Source organism: Archocentrus centrarchus, chromosome 14 (assembly GCF_007364275.1).
Source record: "Archocentrus centrarchus isolate MPI-CPG fArcCen1 chromosome 14, fArcCen1, whole genome shotgun sequence".
Taxonomy (NCBI): domain Eukaryota; kingdom Metazoa; phylum Chordata; class Actinopteri; order Cichliformes; family Cichlidae; genus Archocentrus; species Archocentrus centrarchus.
Window position 1 is genome coordinate 9,594,446 of NC_044359.1, and position 23,439 is coordinate 9,617,884.

Consider the following 23,439-nt stretch of genomic DNA (forward strand, 5'->3'; position numbering starts at 1 on the left):
ATCAGAAGACTGCATCATTGTCATTAGAATAAATAATAAACTTGGCTAGAGATGGCCTCAGTTTTTCTTATGTGACATTCTGGAAAATTATTTTGAGACACATTACAAACTTTTTTCCTGGGCCGCTTTTGGGATTCTGGTGATGTGAATTTTTAAAGGACTAGACAGAAGAATGTGCAATTCATATTTATGCCAATTATTTATAGATTTAAAGCTGACAGATTCAATTAACTTGAGTGCCAGAAACCATCCAGTCTTGCAATTGAGCTATTTTCAGCTTCAGACAATAAAAATTAATTTGCAACTAAATACAAAACACTTAGATCATGTTGACTAAACTGCCCTCAAACAACCCAAGTGCATTTCATTTGCACATGAGAAAGTTAAGAGCAGAATCATCCTCTTTGTGTGATAACTGAACTTAATATACTCCCACAGCACTTTAGTGAATCAGAGCAGTTTTTAATGCTGCAAAACCAAAAACTGTGGGTTTATATTTTTTTTATCAGTGGTAACTCTATTAACCTACTTAAATAACTATTTATTTTTATTTTATGGTCTGTTTATTTCAAAACAAATACTGTGTGCAACTTGAACTGTTCCACCCACCACATCATTTATAGCCTGAACTAAGTGCCAGTCTCTAGATGGGGTAAAATTTAACTGCACAAAACTTAACAAAAATGTAAGCAATGTATTGAAACACCATAAGTTTAAAGGTAGTACATCACACATGACTGCATGCCTATCTTTATTTATATACAGTACCAGTCAAAAGTTTGGACGCACTAGAGTGTATCCAAACTTTTGACTGGTACTGGACATTATGGACGTGTCTGATTGTTGGGGCTTTCTGTCTAATATTGTAGGGTCTTTACCGTGAGACAGCCATTGTTGTGAGCTGTATAAATACAGTTGAATTGAACTGAGGTGAAGTGAAGGTGTATTTACATCTGAACCAATCATAGCACACACTGTTTTTTGAGAATTGAGAAAATCTCTCTTTTTGGAAGGGGGGGCTTTAAGTGCCCTCTCTGTAGTAGAAGTTCCAAAAGAACCTAAAAAATGCAGTTCCTGCATTCTGGACACAGAAAAAAGGGATATAATACCCCCAGCAATTACTAGAACTATGGGGAAGTTCCTGCATTCCAGAATTGCCGATAAATGATCAGGTCCTCAGTACCACTGGAAAAACATCCATCCATGAGTGCAATGTCTGATCCAAGGGCTCGAGAAATGGGGAGGAACAGTCAATTTCCTGTTTAAGTCTTTCCAGTCCACTGTAACACATCTGGGGAAGTCAATCAGACAAACATGAAACTTTTTTTTTTTTCAAAACTGCACAAGACGTGAGTTTTTCTTTATCACCTTCTTTATAAGAAAAACCAGTGAATGTTTGATTTTGAGCTTTAAGTTACTGGCTGGCGATTGTGCGTCATCAAGCATGGCACTGTCAGGAACAAGAACTGTGTCAGTGCATTTTGGTCACCATTGTGAAGAGATTACCTCAAATAACCAAGGACGCCTGACTCAAGCATTTCCAAGTGATTTGAGTAGATTAATACTTTTTATTGTGTACATATTTCTCATTTAGTAATTTTTTTTTTTTTGCCCAATGTTTGTAATATGCTTACCTGTATTCAGTTCAATTCAATTTTATTTATATAGCACCAAATCACAACAAACAGTCACCTCAAGGTGCTTTATATTGTAAGATGAAGACCCTACAATAATTACAGTGAAAACCCAACAGTCAAAACGACCCCCTATGAACAAGCACTTGGTGACAGTGGGAAGAAGAAACTCCCTTTTTACAGGAAGAATCCTTCAGCAGAACCAGGCTCAGGGAGGGACAGTCATCTGCTGTGACCTGTTTGGGGCTGAGGGGAGAGAGACAGGACAAAAGACATGCTGTGGAGGAGAGCCAGAGATTACTAATAACTAATGACTGAATGCAGAGTGAAGTATAAACAGAGGAAAAGGAGGTAAATTAATAAGAAATGCTCAGTGCATCATGGGAACCCCCCAGCAACCTAGGTCTATTGCAGCATAATTAAGGGATGTTCAAGGTCACCTGATTCAGCTCTATACTATAGCCATTATTAAAAAGTTAAGATTTAAGCTTAATCTTAAAAATAGAGAGGGTGTCTGTGTCCAGAATCCAAGCTGGGAGCAGGTTCCACAGAAGAGGGGCCTGAAAGCTGAAGGCTCTGCCTCCCATTCTACTCTTAAGTATCCGAGGAACCACAAGTAAGCCAGCAGTCTGAGAGCAAAGTGCTCTGTTGGGGTGATATGGGACTGTAAGGTCTTTAAGATAAGATGGGGCCTGATTATTCAAGACCTTGTATCTGCGGAGAAGGATTTTAAATTCTATTGTGGATTTAACAGGGAGCCAATGAAGAGAAGCCAAAATGGGATAAATCTGCTCTCTCTTTCTAGTCCCTGTCAGTACTCTAACTGCAGCATTTTGGATAAGTTGAAAGCTTTTCAGGGAGCTTTTAGGACAGCCTGATAATAATGAATTAAAATAGTCCAGCCTAGAAGTAATAAATGCATGAATTAGCTTTTCAGCATCACTCTGAGAAAGGATGTTTCTAATTTTAGAAATATTGCGCAAACGCAAAAAAGCGGACCTACATATTTGTTTAATATGTGCATTGAAGGACATATCCTGGTCAAAAATGACTCCATGATGCCATACAGAGTAAGTGTCTGGTTACTGTGTTTCTAAGATTTGTGGGGCTGAATACAATAACCTCAGTGTTGTCTGAATTTAGAAGCAGGAAATTAGAGGTCATTTGGGTCTTTATGTCTTTAAGATGTTCCTCAAGTTTAACTAATTGATGTTTGTCATCTGGCTTCATGTATAGATGAAGCTGGGTATCATCTGCATAACAATAATCATCTTCCCATTTCATTAGTAAAAATGAAAGTTTTACCCCAAATTAATTATTTTTCCTCAATGATTCCAATCAAACCTGCATCCAGATGGTTTCATTTGCTAGACTCTAACATCATAAAGTTTTATTGGAAAAATAAAAAAGCTAAATTAGTCTTTCCAGAAAGACAAAAGTAATGTAGGTTTGGAGGCACATAATTTTTTGTACTACCACTTAGCTAACCAGATGCAATTTATTATCAAATGGATTCACCCAAATGAAGCCCACAGCTCTTGGATAGAATTAGAACAAATAGATTGTAACAACATTAAACTTCTAGGCCTCCCCCTTTATTACTGCTTCAATTAAACGCCACAACTGTTTGAAAACCTCGTTGATCTCCTCCAACCTGGTGGAAAAACCCTTGAGATTACAAACTCCCAAATGGAACCCTGTAGGCTCTCTCCAGTCTGGCACAACCCAGACTTTCAGATCAACTCTTCACTGTAGAACATTGGAAGTGAAAGGAATCGCACACCTCCATCACCTCTTTCAAGATGATAAATTCATGGCAGCTACAAACTTGTTTCAAAATTTTGGATTAGACTACGGAAATGTTTTTTACTACCAGCAATTAAAGAACTCAAAAAAGAAAAGATTTCCTATGCTTAAAATCCCTTTACAACCACATTTGTAAGACAGATTTCAACTCTTTCTACAACAAACAAAAAAAATTCTCTCTAAACTTTATAGATTAATTTCAGTCACGGATTCAACATATTTACCCGTCTCCAAATGGGAAAAAGACTTTTTCCACTGTCTTTGGAACCTGATTATTAGACGCAGATCTGTAAAAACACATTTGCAATAACAAAAAATACCAGTTTACAAAATCTTGCACAGAACCTATATCACACAGCACGTTTTGAATAAAATGGGTTCCTCTGATTCTGAGATTTATTCTTAATGTACTCAAAACTCCACATACACTTATTTTCACGTATTATGGCTCTGCTCATCTGTCCAGCACTTTTGGCTTCAAGTCACACAAAAACTTTCCTCCATCTTGGGCTGCATAATCCCATTATCTTTTTATTTTTGCTTGCTTGGTGAAATAACTTCAATTGATCTTCCAACCAAACAAGCCGAAGCCACACGCACAGCTCTAGCCATCACTAAGAAAGCAATACTTTTTAATTGGAAAGATAAATAATTGCTTAACATTAATCACTGGTTAAATCTCCTGATTGACCACATATCAATGGAAAGAGTATCTGCCTCCTTAAAAAACATAATGGCACACTTTATTGAAACATCATCTCCATTCTTTAATTAATTAATTCTGGAATCCAGATTTTTGCTTTGGGGGGTTTGTTGGCATTGTTGGCTCTGCCTTTGTTCCCTGGCCTCCCACTGGGTTGGATTGGCTTCACTTCTCACACTTCTTTTAATGTGCAGCACTAGCTTAGCACACACTTGCATAAGATTCATAATAATTATATTTACATAGTGCACTATAGGTCTCACTACAGGTGTTAGGAGTAAGCTAGATTGGTGATGGGAGGTCATATTGCGGGTTGGGTCACCTACAGGAATGTACATTACCCCCCACCTCACTCTTCCCTACCCCACCTGCCTTTCATTTTAAATCATCTCAGTTAGGTGGGGGCTGTGCCTTCGGCCCCCTGCGTCTCTCTTCCCTCACTCCTGCTGTCTTTCCCCGGTGCCGGTCGGGTCTGGTCCCCCGTGGCTCTCAGGGGTCAGGGCTGGCCTGGTGGGCCTGTACTTGCCTCTCCGTGGGGGTGGCTTGCCGTGGTGGCGGGTGTCATGGCTGCTCTGTGGGGGCTCCATTTTTGCATCTGTTGGCTGCGGTGGGGTGGGGGTGGTTTGTGTGGACATTGGGGGTGGTGCAGCCAGTAGATGGTTGTAGGTGGATGGGTCTTGCTGGCTGTGCTTTGTGGCTCGCCCTTTCTCCTTCCCCAGTTTTCCTCTTTATCTTCCCTCAACCTTCACTAATGCTGTTTCTGTACTGTGGTGAATTTTGAAACCTGACTGAAACTCTTCACATAAACCGTTCCTCTGCAGATGAACAGTTACATTAGCTGTTTTACAACTACTCTTTCAAGAAGAAAAGGAAGGTTGGAGATTGGACTTTAATTACCTAAGACAGCTGGGTCAAGCTATGGCTTTTTAGGAATAATTTAATTACTGCCACCTTAAAAGCCTGTGGTACATAGCCAACCAATAAAGACAGATTGATCATATTTAAGATTGAAGCATCAATAATTGGAAAGACTTCTTTGAAAAGTCTAGTAGGAATGGGATCTAATAAGCATGTTGCTGGTTTGGAGGAAGTAACTATTGAAGTTAACTCTGAAAGATCAACTGGAGCCAAAGAGTCTAAACAAATACCAGCAGTGCTGAAAGCAGCCGAACATGAAGAATAATCTTTGAGATGGTTATGAATAATTTTTTCTCTAATGGTTAAAATTTTATTTGTGAAGAAATTTGTGAAGTCATTAATAGTTAGTGAAAGGAATACTCAGCTCTACAGAGCTCTGACTCTTTGTCAGCCTGGCTACAGTGCTGAAAACAAACCTGGGGTTGTTCTTATTTTCTTCAATTAATGATGAATAGTAAGATATCCTAGCTTTACGGAGGGCTTTTTTATAGAGCAAAACACTCTTTTTCCAGGCTAAATGAGCATCTTCTAAATTAGCGAGACACCATTCTCTCTCCAGCTTTCGGGTTATCTGCTTTAAGTTGCGCATTTGTGAATTATACCACAGAGTCAGGCACTTCTGATTTGAAGCTTTCCTTTTCAGTGGAGCCACAGTATCCAAAGTCGTTCACAATGCGGATGTAAAACTATTGACGAGATAATCTACCTCACTGGGAGCAGAGTTTAGGTAGCTGCTCTGCACTGTGCTGGAACATTGCACTGAAGAGCATAACAATGAAGGAATTATATCCTTAAACTTAGTTACAGCACTTTCAGAACTTTCAGTATGTGAGAATGAATGATTCAGATGCTGCAAGCCAAATCTACCTGCAGGTACAGACAAAAGAACTTAATCCTGCCACACACAGTGTTTCAAATATGCATCCTCGAGTAGATGATGACTATTACTGGCTTTGCTGTTAAATACCAATTACAGCAGCCCTCACCTGTGTCTCATTGACCCCCATTTAAAGAGGCAGGTCCATAAATCTCGTTATCACATGTTCTAGAATTCTCAGTGGGCACTGTGACAAAAATCATATGTAAGATCAAGTGTAAGTACAATTTAATCATAAGAGATGTCCACACCTCATTCACTCATATTTGTTCTGAAGGTTTATTTTATTTTATTTATTTATTCATTGTGACAACTGTGGGTGGAAACTGTTACGCATCATAACATCTATAAATATCACTTTGTACCGCTCGTGTCCCAAAATGTGATCTTGACTGCTTATTGTTTTAAAATAGTACATGTGGCTTTTTTTTCTCTCCATATTTCTGTTATGTTCCTATGTTTTTGATTTATTTGAAAAGTTAAAAGGAGTGAAAGCTCAGTTAGATTTAAGGTAAAGAATCTGTAGACAGTGCAGTGCACAGAAAAAGAGGTTTATGTGATTATTATCAGGGTGCATGTGTGCCAAATCAAGCAACAAAAATAGCATAGGCCGTGGGAGGTTCAAGCCTTCATACTGAACTTCAGCTTCAGTACTTGATTTGTAGCTCCGAGCGAGTTTTTCTTTTTTTTTACTTTTTTCTTAAACTGAGTAAATGACAGCTCAGGAATAAATGCCTACACAATATACATTTCCAGCATGGATCATAACCCTGAAAGAGATTACTTTCTGCCATTACAATTTTTTTTTTTATTTTAAACAATCAATGCACAGTGTGATGCATTTCAATTGTTTTTTTGAGCATAGTTGCCAATATTGATTTTTAACAGTGTTAGAGTTTCTTTTTAGTCACCATAATTGGCCATTGAAAATATCAGCCACAGCTGACTGGAACGCGAAATAGCAGAAAATCAATTGTAAGCAAACAGATTTCGCTGGCAGAGTCGTACTCCGTCTGACCTCAGTGGGATTTATGATTAGATATGTTTTTGTACAGAAAATGACTTCTTCTTGCTCAGGACGCATCCTTCACCTCTCTGTCAGTATTCATCAAACAACTTCAGGGCTTCACCTGCATTTACTCGCCCTCTTAAACTGAATGAAGAAGAAAAAAAAAATAAACTAGAAATGAAAAGCTTGGCAATCAAACTAAATGCAAAGATTTTTGTTTTAGCTCCCAGAATGAGAGCGATCCATCATGCAACTGAGTTTTCCTCCTGAAAAACTTTTAAAGTTTTTTTTTTTCTTTTTTTTTTAAAAAATTCATCCATCTACTATCACGCCTTAGGGTTCTGCACATACGCACACACATTTGAGTGTTTGCGTGGTTGTATGTGTGCATGTTTGTGGGTGCCCAGTGAACCATAACTCTCTTTTCTGGTGCATTAATCCATCACAGGCAAACAATATGTATATGGAAGTGGAACTTGACTGCAGAATTTAATAGCTGCATAGAAGATTTTTCTTTCCTCTTATTTTTAGCCTGTATGCATTTACTGCTATGAACGATTACTTTCTGTTTCTTTATAAAATATTCAACGAAACTTTCGGGACATTATAATACTTTACTGTGATATGACTGCAGCATAGAGTGAAAACAGTGAGTGTTTGGTGACACATTCAAACACAGAGCAGCTTTCACACAGCAGCATTGTAACTGATGCCAACCATTGTTGGGTCTTTACCTTACAATATAAAGCGCCTCGAGGTGACTGCTGTTGTGATGTGAAGCTACATAAATTGAATTGAATTGAATTGAACCGTTAGCCTCTGCAGGTTAAAAGGACATTAGCAGAATAAACTACATCATTACCATATTAACGCAACACAGAGTTTGACATCAAGTCTAATCAGTGTGCGATGTTGTAACAATGTCACGACTAAGAAGGTGAAGGTGATAATGTAATGCTAAAGTGGGGAATATGAATATTATTTATTTACCATAATAACTAGTATTAATAGTCTGTGTTTGTGTTACATATTGGTGTAACTAATAATTGCCTCCTAAAATTGTTTTTATTATGGAGTTACCTTTTGAAATACAGTGTAACTCATAAAGAATGAGGCCCAAATTAATAAAACCAGGCACCTGCAGATGCATCTGCTACCACTGATGACTTGGCTCGAGCCTTCATATGACAAATTACTTTGCACCAAATTACATAACAAATTATTGCTCCAGATTATGTGGCACTCAGATCTCAGCCAAAGGCAACCGAACAGTGAAGAAGCATTTTATTTACCCTTTTTTTTTTAATCAGTCGGTGGACTTAATTGCGTCCCGATTAATGTTGGGTACTGCAGGACAACATGTTTAATTAAGAGATATCACCCTAAAATGTCCCCGCTTGATTACCTATGATTATTTACAACAGTTCCCCCCCCCCCGTTGGAACCTTTCTGGGATCATATGTTTAAATATTCAAAATTAAACATTTGTATAAATATGTGCTAATTAGCATATTTCTTTCAGAACAGAAACCTGGAAATTGGAGCCACGCTTAAAATTATTGATTCATTCTGTTGGCAAATTCTAGGTATTACTATTATATTACCTAATATATCAATTAATACTGTCAACAGGCTTTTTTTTAACTTGCTGAATATGAAGTAATCTCTCTGTAAAATATAGACAGTAATGACAAGTATAAAGCCAAAAAAATAGATTAAATTCTACACATTAAAAGAAAAAAGCCAACAACAACAAAAGTGTTAGATAACATCATGAAACTTGCTAATTTACAGAACTGTTGTTTTCAAATGAAAATGAGGTATGGTTTTCATCACTGTGTGTGCATTTTAACTGATCAATGGACAAAGAGCTGTAACACCTAAATGTTTGGTTTTAGTGTGTGTCTCACTTTAACCTACAAATCAGCCAAACTTTTGAGCTTTTACTCTTTTGACTCAGAAGCACCACATGTGTATTAATGGAAATATGGTACCAGTCAAAAGTTTGGACACGCTTAGCTTTGTCCAAACCTTTGACTGGTACCATAGCTGACTCGCTGTTTCAAGGTTGCAGTTGATGGTGACTGAAAAAGCTTGTCAGAGCACCAAACTCATCACAGGTCTTGCTCCTCACGGCTGGAGTTATAAAATGCTTGAGATGAAAGAAGAAAAGATTTCCCCGTCTGGCTCTACGGACAAGGCCACCGCTTCACTGAATGGCTCTTTACTTTGTTCACGTCCCTCATGACCTCTGGTTGCAATTGCAAAGTGAAATGATGATATTTTAAAAGTGCTTAAACTACTGGGTGCAGAGGCCTGTCAAAAGCGCAGGATTACCCACAGAGGCAGCACCGAATCTTTAAATGGTTTTGGCATTTCGTTTGATGACACTTAGATGGGCAAAAGTGTTTTCTGCAAACAGGGACTTTGATGGTGTGTGGTTGTGGCTTCCAATTGTACCTCATGTCTGGCTGATGATAGATTCTGTCTCGAGTACGCCTTTTTTGGGGGGTTTGTTTTCTCACTATGATAGACAGAGAGGCATTGACACATGGATTGTAGATGCACTGGAACAAACAACAGCACAAAGCACTTTAATCCAAAAGTGGCTTGTCATGGGCTTTATGAGCTTCAGAGAAACAATAAAGCTGTTGTCTATTCTGGACTTAAACGATGTCCCTGTGTCATACGGGGATGCAGTAAAAGCACATCTTTTTCTCTGCAGGTGGAGTCTCCTCTGGCAGTGGATGCAGTATTAGGAGATGCACCATTCTCGGTTACAGATGACAAGGTTTCCATCACAGAGCTGCGTGTTCACGCCATTTCGGGCCTGACCCTGTCACTGCAGCCCAGCCCCGGCAACAGCCACACCATGGTGGCCAAGGCAACTGGAATCCAGACACTCACTGCTCCCAAACAGGTACACACACGATTATTGATCACACAGTACAGAGAAGGAAAAATATGTGTGTGTGTGGTAGTGTTGGGTGTAAAGATGAAGCTGCAACCTCAGATGCTCCACAAACTGCAGTGCCTCAAAAGGACATTTGAGGCTGACTTAAAAAGAGGGTGAATCCCCATAGATTGCCTAGAAAAAATATATAAAATACAAACATGTTTACAGCCTGGTCTAAATCTAATTTCTAACTTTGAGGTTTGCACTGCTTTGAGTGAAAGGTGTGGGTGCTGACAAGGTCAGCAGCTGTGTGCTGGCTATCACTTCAACTAATTTGAGTCATTGAATTTGACTTTTCTACAGTGTTTGTGCTGCTTTTGCCCCATGGAGTTAAAAAAAATGCTTTACTGTGGTAAATATATTAAAAGTTAATCTAAAAACTGTTTCGCTCTCAGTGAGTGAAATTCTACTACCTTCTTTTGTTGCTTAACACTAATTAGCAGTTTTCTACCTCACTACCTCCCCATATCTTATAACAACTTTAAGCTGTGATTAAAAAAAAAAAGTCCCACACACAACAATAAAGAAATGCCAGAATAATGCTGAAGTAAACAATGCCAAGTTTTTTCCATTTCACTGAAATTCATCCTAATTGGGGGCTGGCTAAAAAAAAATGACCCTCACTGCAGATGTTTGCTGTTGTTGGTCTTGCAGTGTATGTTTACTGTCCTGGATCATTTCTAATTCAAGGCTTACAAAAACAAACAAAATACCAACACACTTTTGTACAAGTCAGTATGTCTACATGCAGTCCAGTTAAATAGGCACGGCATCACATTGTCTTCTATTTTAAATTTGATATTTTAGGTACATAGTGAATCAGCTGAAAAAACATTAAAACATACTCTTATTTAAGGTCTAAATATAATACCACAACCTCTGTATACATTTGAGTATTCCAATTACCAACTGATTAATGCAGTAGCTCTGCATTAATCAGTTTGTCCTACTGACTAACACCAAGTACTCAGCAGTTCCATATTTCTGTATCCAGAGTGGTGAAATTGCAAAAAACCCATCTGTGTTTCAGCTATATACTCACCAGCCACTTTATTAGCTACACCTGATTTTTTTTTAACGCAAATATAGCAACTCAGTGCATTTAGACATGTAGACACGCTCAGGATAACCTGCTAAAGTTCAAACCAAGCATCAGAATGGGGAAGAAAGGTGATTTAAGCCATTTTGAATGTGGTGTGGTTGTTGGTGCCAGACAGGTTGATCTTTTTTCAAAGCTGTTGATCTACTGGAATTTTTTTCCACCCAACAATTTCATGGATTTGCAGAGGATGGTGTGAAAAAGAGAAAATATCCAGTGAGCGGCAGTTCTCTGGGTGAAACTATCTTCATTTTTACCAGAACTCAGAGGAGAATGGTCAGGCTGCTTCAAGCTGATAGAAAGGCAACAGTAACTCAAATAACCACTGGTTACAACCGAGGTATGCAGAAGAGCCTCTCTGAAACACTTTGAACCTTGAAGCAGATGGGCTGCAGCAGAGCGCCACATCGGGTGTCACTCCTGTAAACCAAGAGCAGGAAACTGAGGCTGCAATTCACACAAGCTCATCAAAATTGGACAACGGAAGATTGGAATAACGTTGCCTGGTCTGATGAAACCCAATTTCTTCTGTGACTCGCAGATGGCAGGGTCAGAATTTGGTGAAGACAACATAAAACTGTGGATCTTTTCTGCTTCACATGAACAGTTCAGGCTAGTGGTGGTATAATAATGTGGGGGGAAATTTTCTTGGTGCACTTTGGGCCCTTTAGTACCAATTTAGCATCTTTTAAGCACAGCAGCCTACCTGAGTATTGTTGCTGATCGTGTTCATCCCTCTATGATCACAGTCTGCCCATGTTCTGATGGCTGCTTCCAGCTGGATAATGCACCATGTGGCAGAGCTCAAATCTCAAAATGAAAATGGTTTCTTGAACATGTCGGTGAGTTCCCAACTCTGCAGCAACTGTGTGACGCTATCCTGTCGATATGGACTGAAATCTCTGAGAAATGTTTCCAGAACCTCGCAGAATCTATGACATGAAGAATTAAGACAGTTCTGAAGGCAAGCTCGAGCCCAACCTGGTACTTGTGAGGTGTACCTTATAAAATGTCCAGTGAGTTTATATCACCCAAACATATTAGTTTCACTTTTGAACAATAAAATTATTTCCATGCTAAACCATTTAAGCTCAAGCCAGCAAAGGCACCAGATGAAGGCAGCTGCAGAGAACTAATAAGTATCCTTGGTGCTGTTATTTTACAAAACCCCATATTAGCCAAGCCTGGCAAAACACCTCTGATATGTCCAAATACATTTTCCAAAATGGATTTTATAGCTCAAGTGAGAAGCAAGAAGACGTCTGTTTGTGCTTCTGTTTCTTCACATGAGCAAGAATCTCTGCAATTCTCAGCTAAGAATTAATTGGCATCCCTGCTTCACCTCAGGAGAAATGTGTGCTTTGCCCTTTCTCTGGCCTGCAAGTTGCTAAAAATGCAACGACAACCACATCAGGCGTCAGCGAGAGAGAAGCGAGCATTAAATTCCAATTTTTCTTGCTTTCCGCTTCTTGGCCACCTTGAAATTTAATTATTGTAATGTATTGTCCTAAGTGCTCTCCAAGGCCAGGCCATAAAAGGCAGCCAATTCCTCTGCCGGCAAAGCTCTCAGAGGACTGCTGAAGCTATTTCAAGCCATTTGATTCTGTTTCACAGGAAAACTTTCTAAATGTCCTCTATTACTCCAGAAATGAATGAAACACATAAACTATGTATGGAGAGAGTTGGACAATCAAGGTCTCTTTGCATTATTCTCTGTTTCACATGACAAAGTTAAATTCTCTTTGAACTGAAAGACTTCAGTATTTAAAGGTTCACTGTAAACCACTCCTGTTATGATCTGCTCACTGTTGCTCATTTATTTCGGTAATGTATTTATGAATCTGAACACAGCACACATCTGCATCTCAAACTGATGCAAATATCACAGAATAATATTTCCACTGCTTATGCATATTTTATAATACGAGCTGTTTATGTTCAGTTTACATGCACATATATTTCTAGATGCCATAAAATAAAAGCTGGAGAAAGTTACTTTAGTATCAGCCATACTGAGAGCTGTCTTCATACTGTCATGTGGAGATGAAAGAGGTGTGCTTATTAGTGAAATATTGGCATGTTTAAGTATCAAACTGTTAGGTGTAATGTCGTAGCCATTTCCAGGTCCACGTGTCAGTTCTGAACAAACACAGAGACACCATTCATGTAAATTTGGAGTCTTCTTCACACATCAAAGTTAGCCATGGCTTCCACTGGGTGTTGTGCTGGGACCACTACTTTTTAGATTATCCATGCTTCCCTTAGGTAATATTATATTGATAACGATATTATTTATTTATCATGAAGTCAGATTTTTTTGCATAAAGTTAAAACCCTGTTTGATTTGATTACTGTTAATTCACATCTCACGTGCATTTCTCAGTCCTCTTTTGCCCATCCTCATTTGCCAATGGCAGTTTTATTAATATTGCACATTTCATTACATGCAAACTCAATGGGTTTAACAGAGAATAAAAACATAAAAATCAATGTAGGTTTACAATGCCTTAAGGCAGTGAAAATGGCAAAATATAATAAAACCAAGCAAAAAAAAAAAATAATAATAATAATTGATCCAGAATGTTGCAGCTGGGCAACAAAAACTAGCTGGTGTTCGCACATCCCCCCTAATCTTGCCTCCCTTCACTGGCTTCCAATAAAATTCAGAACTCATTTTAAAATGTTATTAATAGCACATGGCCAGGCTCCTACACACAGCTTCTCCAGTCATCTGATCAAGGTCCCTTAACCATAATGCCGTCTTATTTAAAAATCAGAGGTGGCCACGCTTTTGAGGTTGTAGCTCCTAAACTTTGGAACAGCCATCCTCATCCTCTGAATCTGTGGTTCATTTTACTAGCTACCTAGCTTCTAAGTTCTTCTAAGTACGGCAAGAAAAAGTACATAGCTTGCATAATTTGCATCATGGAAGTCTTTAATAGGTTGCTGCTGTTTATTTTATTATAGAGCTTAATCTTTATATCAAAATCTTAGTTGCAGCAACAGTTATTGTTTTCTAAGGCTATAATATCGGTGCCCGAGATGCTGCATAAGGAGTTTTTAAAGGTGAATAATGCCAATAAAAATGTAGATGGGTAGAATGACAGCTGAATAGTTTTTTGGGATACAGTCCTATAGCATGTTAAAAGGACTCTAAACCAGTGCATTAGAGACTTGGACCCAAAAACAGGGTTGATATGTCATCGCTTAACAAGCCGATTCCTTCAGTTCTTCTGAACCAAAGAGATTTTTTTTCTTCGATGCATCTGTTCTGAACCTACAAACAAAATCTTCCCTCTGTCAGTTTTTCCTAATGGTTGGTTCCTGATGTTTAGGCAAGCTGTGAACAAAAGAGACTGTCAAATGCATCCTTGATTACATGGACACCAATGTTGTGTGGTTTATTTTGCAGCAGATGAATGTTGTCAGGTAACTACCATGTTGGCAGTGGCACCCAGGCTTTTTATCCAGTCTCTCTGTAGGGGAGCGCAGACAGCCAAGAATGATAGAAAATACAAAAATAAAACCAATACCGGCAGCAAGCACAAAGAGACAGACTCATCATTTGGAGCACACACTGCTGCTGTATGTGCCTTATCTGTCCGCGCTGTCGAACGAACCTGTGTTGTAGCCTTCAGGACGACACAGTCATTCCTCCGCCGCCCTTTCCTCCCCTGTGCTCGCAAGTGGTTTGCTTGTGTGCACATCAGAGGCAGGCAGTCTGTGTGCATGTCAAGGCTTGTACTGAGAATGGGGCACTGCGGATGCGCACAAATGCTCTGGAGATTTAGGAATTGGAGCAAGTCCAGGACTTCAAAGGCTCAGTTGGGAACAGGCATTCAAATCACGATCAGTGCCACGAAATAATAGGATCTGAACTGTTTAAATATTCTTTGCTGAGATCTAAACACCTGCAGAATGGGTAATTGTTTTAACAGAATTTGTTCCTTTGCTTCACACTGTCCATCAGTCGTCTCTCTTCTAGACACTATTATTGACCCCTAAAACCTCAGGGTTGTCCTGTGTCCTGCCATTACAGATATGTTAGTATTTAATGACGGCAAGCTTTTGGGCAGATTTTCTTTGTCTGGTAAAAATAAGACATAGCATCATCATCATCTTTTAAAAATCTTTTTTAAAGTGGACCTATGATGCTTATTTTCAGTCTTTTTTTTTTTTAATTGTTGGACTTTAATGTTTAATGCTCCCTGTAATTCAAAATCTCAGGTTATTGTCTCAAACTTTTGACATACTCAAAATGGTGAGTTTCTCAGAAGTAAGGTGAAATTTGAGGTGTGTAAGTTGAAATTTTGAAATGATAAATGCTCCTAGCTGCTCTTCACAGGTGGGTGGGGCACTGTGCTAGCACTCAATGACTGAGATGACCATATTAAGGATAACTGGTACATCATTATTCTGTTGCATCATGCAGATCCAAGAGTAGAGAAATTATCTTTAACTGAGTGTATCGAGCTGTCTGAAACCGGAGATTTTAGCTAGCAGCTACACTGCGGGAACATACGCTGACCTTAATATTTGAAGTTTGGGCTGTGTTTAATATAAGCATCTATCATTGCTTAGTATTAAAAGCATAATAGGGCCCCTTTAAGGATAATTGGAGTTTTTTCTTAATATGTAAAATAAGTAAAAATAAGCTTTTTCATTGATAATTTTAAAAAATTGTTACAAATTTGTGACTTTTGATTCTTTTTTGGTGCACAGTCATCATCCAGTTGGACCCACGCAAACAGTGTTGTTATTTTTATGCTGCTTTTTGACCTACTCTCTATTGTCACATTTTTTGTTGTGAAGTGTTTGAATTTGAATAACTTTGTATTTTACTCATGAACAAGTCAAATGACACAAATGTTGGGATGCACATTCACTAAGAAAGAAGATCTTTACATATTTATTAACTCGTGATTTCAGATTTCAGCCCAGTAGGCAGCGACACATGTTCAAATCTTTTTGTGGAGTTAAAGCATTTTCACAAGTTATATTTTGATGTTGAAGCAAGAAAAGAGTTCTTTTCTGGAAACTGAAATTTATTTCTCTTTTTTTTTTTTGTCTGACAGGAGGCCAGTTTGTCTGTCTGGATGCTTTTTAGTGACAACACAGCGGGCACTCTGACTTATTTTGATACCAAGGACTACAACCTCAATGCCTCCACACTGGATGACAAAGTTGTGTCAGTATCGCAGGAGCCTCAGCAACGCTGGCCTGTGGTTGTGGCAGAAGGAGAAGGGTCTGGCGAGATGGTGCGCGTAGAGATGACCATCTGTGAGGCCTGCCAGAAGACCAAACGCAAAAGCGTCATTGCATCTGCTGCAGTTTATGTCAAGGTCCGCTTTGGCCCAGAGGAGGACTCTGAGGAAGAGGCGACTACAGAGGGTGAGATTGAGCTGGCACCAATCACCAGGCGTCCAATCATTGATCCGAACGTTAGTGGACGAATTTACGAGACATCTAATGAACAGCCTGCCAGTGTTCCCATTGATTACACCAATTTACCTACTATGAGTATCCAAGAGCGACCAACTGAGGTTGATGAAGAGGAGGAGGATGACTTTGTGCATTCACCTCGCAACATGACTGACCTCGAGATTGGCATGTATGCTCTGCTGGGAGTCTTCTGCCTTGCCATTTTAGTCTTTCTCATCAACTGCATCGTCTTTGTGCTTAAATACCGCCATAAGCGGATCCCACCTGAGGGTCAGGCCAACATGGATCATTCCCACCACTGGGTGTTCCTGGGAAATGGCCAGCCACTGAGGGCCCAGTGTGATCTGTCACCACAGCAGGTGGAAAGTCCCACTAACCCTTTGGAGAGCGTACAGACTTGCTGCCATGGGGACCACCATAGCAGTGGCAGTTCCCAGACTAGCGTTCAAAGCCAGGTACATGGAAGGGGCGATGGCAGCTCTGGGGGCTCTACAAAGGAGAATGGCGAGGATGCCAGTTCACCCACCTCAAAGCGCAAGCGAGTCAAATTTACCACTTTTACCACCCTTCCCACGGAGGAGCTGCCCTATAACTCCATCCCCATAGCAGATGAAGAGGACATTCAGTGGGTTTGCCAGGATATGGGCTTTCAAGACCCAGAGGAACTGCATGATTACATGCGCAGAATAAAAGAAATAGCCTGAGATAAGAGGTGCAGCTTCAAGCCCCACTCTCGGCTTTCTAAAAAGAACGTTCCTTTCTATTTTTGCTCTTTTACACCCAAGTGAAAGATAATTTTTCACAGACTAAAAGGCCAACTGTTGTTTTGGTTAGTTCCTTTTAGTTTGCACAGTGCTGTAATCTCATACACGCTCACACAGAGGAGAATGCGGGGAAGCCAAAGACCTGACCAGAGGATCTCAATTGCTAGAGAAATCTGTAAATCTTGGCTATAGCAAACATGTTTCTTTGGGAAGCCGAGCCATGGGCAGATGAGAGAGCTGCTCCAGCTCTCTTATTTTCAGGATCTGATTTCAATGAAAGCCTGATGTGGACAGGTGTGTAGTGGAGGTATGGTACTGGTTGTGCTTTGGTGGCTCAGTGGGACTTTGCAGTACTGTACCTATTCCAAACAAAGAGGCCTTTGATGAACAAATAACTGTCAAAGACTCTCATGAAAGCTATGTTAAAAAAAATCTTCTTTTTCTTTCTTTTCTTTTCTTTTCTTTTCTTTTTTTTTTTTTTTTTTTTGCCAAAGTAGGAAAAGCATTCTTTTAATGGCAAAACGTTCTTCATTGTTGTTCTTGGTGCAGCACACTCATGATTTGTACTCATGTTCATTCCTTAGATTTTTCTACATTTCATAGGTAGTCAAAAGCAGTGCCCTACTACTAGTCCTCATGGTCCTGAACAAATCTAATGCCTTATTAAAAAAAAAAAAAAAGGTCACAGTTCACTTCGTATATCAGTGCGGACACCCTGTTTTCTCACTATGGCTAGAGACAGCGTAGTAAGAGCTACTATGTAAAATACTACGACTGTTCTCGAGCATGAGGTATAAATACAAAGAGCTTGTGCATTGTGAGGATCTCGAACAGTCTTTGCATGGAAGGGGATCTTGAGGCACAATCAGCAACTTTTTCCAAATTTGTAAATGTTTATATTGTAATTATATAATCATTCATACACATTACTAAAATGAATATGTTATCATGCATTACACGCATGCCATGCCAGGCCTACATACACGCAGACATTCCTCTCTCGTATATGTATATATTGCATCGAGCTAGAGCCAGTTCAGGCTCAAACATTCAACAAGCTGCTTACTCCAAGGTAGACGAGTGGAAGCTGGTTGAAGTCTTGAAAATTTTATAGTCTTGTGGTGGGCTGAAGGTCCCCCTCAGTAATGTCACAACAGAACTGTGGATTTTTAATAAAATGGTATCAAATTTTGACTGTTGAACGTGGGGATTTGCTATGCATCAGACTTGTAATAGATTCTAATCTTTTGATGGTTTACTTCCCCTTCCCCGAGTTTGGCTTGCCTCCAGCCTTTTGGGGGGGAAAAAAAAAAAAAACTTCTAATGTACTCGTTGGAAACATTCTCACTGAGCACAAGATCCTCTAAACTCTGCAGGAAATGCCATCCATCCTTAAAGAAGGTTACAGAATAAATTATTGATTTTCTTCCATCATTTAAATCATGGCCATCTCGTGCTGTCACACTGCTTTCAAACACACCTTCTTCTGTATGTGGGCCCTATTTTGAATATCTATTCCAGTAAACTTTGTGTGTCGAGGTCACAAATTTAACTTCAAATATGAACAGTGCCAGGGACTAGTAGCTTTTGCGGGGAAAATAATAAATGTGCTTCTGTTACTCCAGCTGTGAGGATGATATGGGTGCGGGTGTGAGATCATGTAAATGTACCTCAGGCTTTACTGACAAATCAAAGTGGTTGAAATCAACACAGCTTAAGTGTTGTTGTGCAGAAGTGTTAATTGCTGTCTCTTAAATGTTTATTGATGTGGCTTTCAGGTAAGCTAAAGTTGAGAAAAAAAAAGACAGATCTGGAGGGTTTAGAAGGAGCATAAAATATCTGAAGACTGAAAACATTGCCAGTCAGCCAGATACATACAGTAGTAACTGGGAGCGGGGCTGATAGTACTTTTAATTACACTTGCCCTGTTAGCGTGTCTGCTTTTTAGTGCTAGAGAGAATAACTAGAGATGACTTTTCACATGTTGATGTTATTCCAGCTCTGATCTCACATAAAACAAGTTCTTTTCAAGACTAATGAGACAACCATGTGATAAAAAATGACTTTCCATGTTACTCTTCATAAATTCTGTACTGTGCATCTAAGGGCTTGGATTTTTCTTTTGTGTTAACTGACTGATTTTGATCCCATGAGCAAACAAAGGTGACGTGTTTCTTTCTGTGGCTCTATTTGTCATTCAAACTGTATTTTGTTGCCATCCTTACCTGCCTTTGAGACCCTGGAAAGGGTCTGGGTAAAGACCCAATCCAGAATTCCTCTCACTGTGGCAGCTGTTATGCAAATGCCAGCGTCATCAGAGGAAAATATAGAAGAAAATATAGGCATACTTTATCTGCACTTTGACATTTTTAGCAGGCTTCTCTTTCACTGACTGACAATCTGACAGTGTGTTTGCTCGTAGCAACGTTGTAAATACAGGAACAAAACTGGCTTTTATTTTTTACTTTATTTCCCATAAGAAAAACACACCTTTCAATACTCAATATGTCTGTCTACCAACAGCTGATAAACATAAATCCTGGATTAGGGCTCTAAAGGGGCGGTTCACCTCAAAATCAAATTCACATAGTGGTTTAAACGAGTCTGGATTGTTTTGGTGTTTTGGTTTCTCCAGTTATGGAGATATCGGCAGTACCTTTGCTCTCCCGCTCTTGAATATAATGGAACCAGATGGCACTTGTCTTGAGGTCCCTAAAGTGCTTAAAAACTCAACAGCAACATCTCTTTTCAGAAATCATGAACCAGTTGCTCAAAAAAAAACTCTACAAACCTTGTTGTAGGAACTATTTTCTTTCTGTTGTCTACAAACACCAAAAAGAAGCATGCAACTAATTAACATTACAGCTCAGCTGCATTTATGTTGTTACATTCTGTCACTAGGGTGAACCTCTTGTCATGGGTAGAGTGATGCTTTCTTATGCACAGTGATGCATAAGTGATGCGGTTGAAGGGTGTAGTTTTGTGGAAAGAAAATAGTTCCTACACGGAAGTGCTTACCATGAGATTTGTGGGTTATTTTGTGTAATCAGGTCATGTAAAGAGATATCAGTGCTTTTTTTTGGCTATTTTCTATAAAACTGGGAAATTTATGCTAAAACAATCCACATGGATAAATACCGCCACAGGCCAGAGGGAAAATATGTGAAGTGCATTTTAGGGTGCACTGTCCCTTTAATTCTTCTGCCCGTGGACATGAGATTATTTGCTATGAGTAAACCACACTTTTCCATATATTACTTGTATATAGACCCACAGCTGAAATACATAAATCCTGGATTGGGACTTTAAGGATCTGATCTGCTGCATGCCCTTTCTGTGTTCCATGTGGTTGAAAATAATAATGACCAATTCTAGTTTTGAAAAACAATTTAATCTGTGTTAACAGCTAAAAAATGAGATGATGTTCATGACAGTCCAAGCCCGTCCTCCTTCAGCTGCGACATTGACATGTTTTGCTGTGAACTAGAGTGAAAAATCAGTGTGTTTCAGTTTTAACTTCAAATGACGGTCTCTCAGGATGAATGTAGAATTCCCAACTAAGCCTGGCTCTTTTGTGATTAGTGTTAACCTGGTCAGTCTAATCTGGTAACTTTACAGATTAAGTGTCTAATAGCAGCTTCAGTTTTCATGTGTTTTTTTTTATTCCCCCCTGCTGACGTACTCACGCGGTATTTAATACACGTTATTTTCATTATGATTTTTAAATCCTACACTCCCTTCCTGCTTTGGCAACATGTAGATATTTCTCATTTTGTATATTCTTCGAGCTGCTAATAGAAACTTAGTCTGCTTATAACATGTAAATGATGATTTTTGAATTGTATCCCCCCCCCGCCCATGGTGAAGTGTGCACAACGTGCACGGCTCGGTCGGCTGTGCCAAGTAACCACCACACTGACTATAATATTGTAATGTACAGAGCACTGTTAAATTTCCTGTATTCTCTTGAAAGCAAACCCTTGTATTTTCCCGTTATATGTAAAGTACTAAAGAAAATGCAATACACAAATGGCGGTGTCACTTTTACTTTACTTTCCATTGTTAACAAGAGGGGAATTTTTTTTCTTCATCTTACATGTTTTTGGCACCATGTCTGCTCTGTGTCAGCATGAGTTATGTCAGGAATTCAGCCTCAGTAGCTTCATATATGAAGGGACGCTCTGACCTTGAAGGATTTTGGCTCATTGGGTGCTCAATATCTCACAAGAGGACCTGATTTATACAGTACGTGAAAGCAATGGTTTTATACGCTTTCTGGAAGTTTTGAATTTGTTCGTGTTGATTTAAAAATCAAACCTCTTTTTATCTTATGGGTAACAGATGCCTTCAGGGACAAGGATGTGAAGACAAAAGAAGAGGTTAATTTAAAGCATTTTTTTCTCCCCCTTCTTCTTTTCTTTTCTTCTTTTAATGATGTAGCATGCACCCTCTTCTCGGGCATTTTTGCCCATATGTCCCTGATAGAGTCCAACTGATAAATGAAGACCATATATCAATGCTTTTCACACTGTGGTCAGCTAAAGGCCCTCCTGTCATGTTTGCTAGTGTCTCCTACAGCAGCAAAAAGCTTCTGCATAGATGGGTATACAGACCTACTGTAGTGTGTTTCTTCTCATCCAGCAGCTCCCATCCATTAAAATCTATACTTGAGGTGTTTACTCAGAGTCTGGAGTGTTTACTCCTTGAGCTCACTTCACTTGGGCAGCTGAGATCAAAGCCCTTTGAACTCAGGTAAGACACACAGGTCATTAGAGAGCAGTAAGTTGGGGTTGGGGAATTCTCTGCAGACTGAATGGATCTTAACATATCTGAGTCATTACCAAATGTTGTCAGCTGCTGCTGTTGATCAAGTATTACGTCAGTTTTATCTAGATGTGTGTTTTCTTTATCTCCGCAGATGTAATACACACACACACCTATCAAAGTAGAAAACAAAATGGTAAAGGGATCAAATATTTTATGAGCTCTTATGCATCCAAAACTAAAAACTTTTACATCTGTGTTTCATTTTAGGATCAAATTTAACATCTCAGAAGGACTTTTAATGAGAATTAACTGTGTCTGGATTAATCTGATGCACACAGCACGAATATTTGTCACAACAATGATGTCACAATTATGACAAATCCTCTTCATCGCCGTCTCACTTGCACTTTCTCCAGATTCTCATAGCTGATTCAGAAGAACGTCTTAAGAAGAAGAAGAAACAGCCTTTATTGTCCCACAGAGGGGAAATTTGGGTGTAACAGCAGCCGCAGTTATTATAAATATAAGTAAAAATATAATAATTCACACTATTAAGAAAAGAATATAAATATATATAAAATCAACAAACAAGATTAACCTTAATACTACTAATAATAACACTATATACAATGTACAAAGCATAAATACATTTTTAAGGAGAACATGCAGCCCACTCTCTGAGGTGCTGCCACGTTGAATTCATTCGCCTGTATGGGACTAAGTGCCAAAGGGGTCTGTGCTCTGGTGAGCAGTGGCCTTTCTGCAGCTGTCAGCAGCTTCTATAAACTTCCTCCATACAGTGTAGGATCGTATGTGTTAACCTGCTGCTTCATTCAGCATCTCATCTTTTAGTGATCAAAATTAATTATGCTTCTGCCAACAGTCACAGCTTACACACCCTAAATGTGGAAAATGTCAGTGTCACAGTGCAACAATATAAAACATTTTTTTCACTTAAATAACTGAAAACCTTTGACATGCAGTCCTGTGGACACTAAACCTGAGTATACCCTATGAGTCAGTAGCTTCCAAAACCACATTTAGCAGCAATAACTTGAAGTACTGATATTCTGTATGACTTTATCAGTCTCTCACACTCTTTCTTTATAGTGTTGCTTCAGCTCATGCATTTATGCACAACCCTCCACAGCATTTCAGTCAGGTTGAGGTCTGGACCTTGACTGGGCATCTGCAACACATTGATTCTTTTCTTTTTCGGCCGTTGTGCTGTAGATTTGCTGCTTTGTTTGGCATCGTTTTCCTGCTGCATTAACCATTTTTGGCCAAACTGTTGTACAGATGACCTCACATTTGACCCTGGAATACACTGGTTTTCAGAGGAGTTCATGGTCGACTGCAAGGTGCCCAGGTCCTGTGGCTGCAAAAACAAGCCCAAATCATCACCCCTCCACCACTGTGCTTGACACTTGGTGCTAATATGCTGTGATTGGCACTGTGCATTAT

The 23,439-nt window shown here is 39.2% G+C and overlaps 1 protein-coding gene across 1 annotated transcript in view; it reads left to right on the forward strand.

Moving 5' to 3' along the window:
• tmem132e (transmembrane protein 132E) overlaps window positions 1–21,195 on the forward strand; it is a 135,202-nt gene extending 114,007 nt beyond the window's left edge. Inside the window, exons 8-9 of the mRNA XM_030747176.1 lie at window positions 9,673–9,867; window positions 16,078–21,195. Coding sequence (XP_030603036.1) covers window positions 9,673–9,867; window positions 16,078–17,148 — 1,266 coding nt within the window. The 3' untranslated portion in view covers window positions 17,149–21,195. The remainder of the gene's footprint in view (window positions 1–9,672; window positions 9,868–16,077) is intronic.
• Window positions 21,196–23,439: the final 2,244 nt, after the last annotated feature.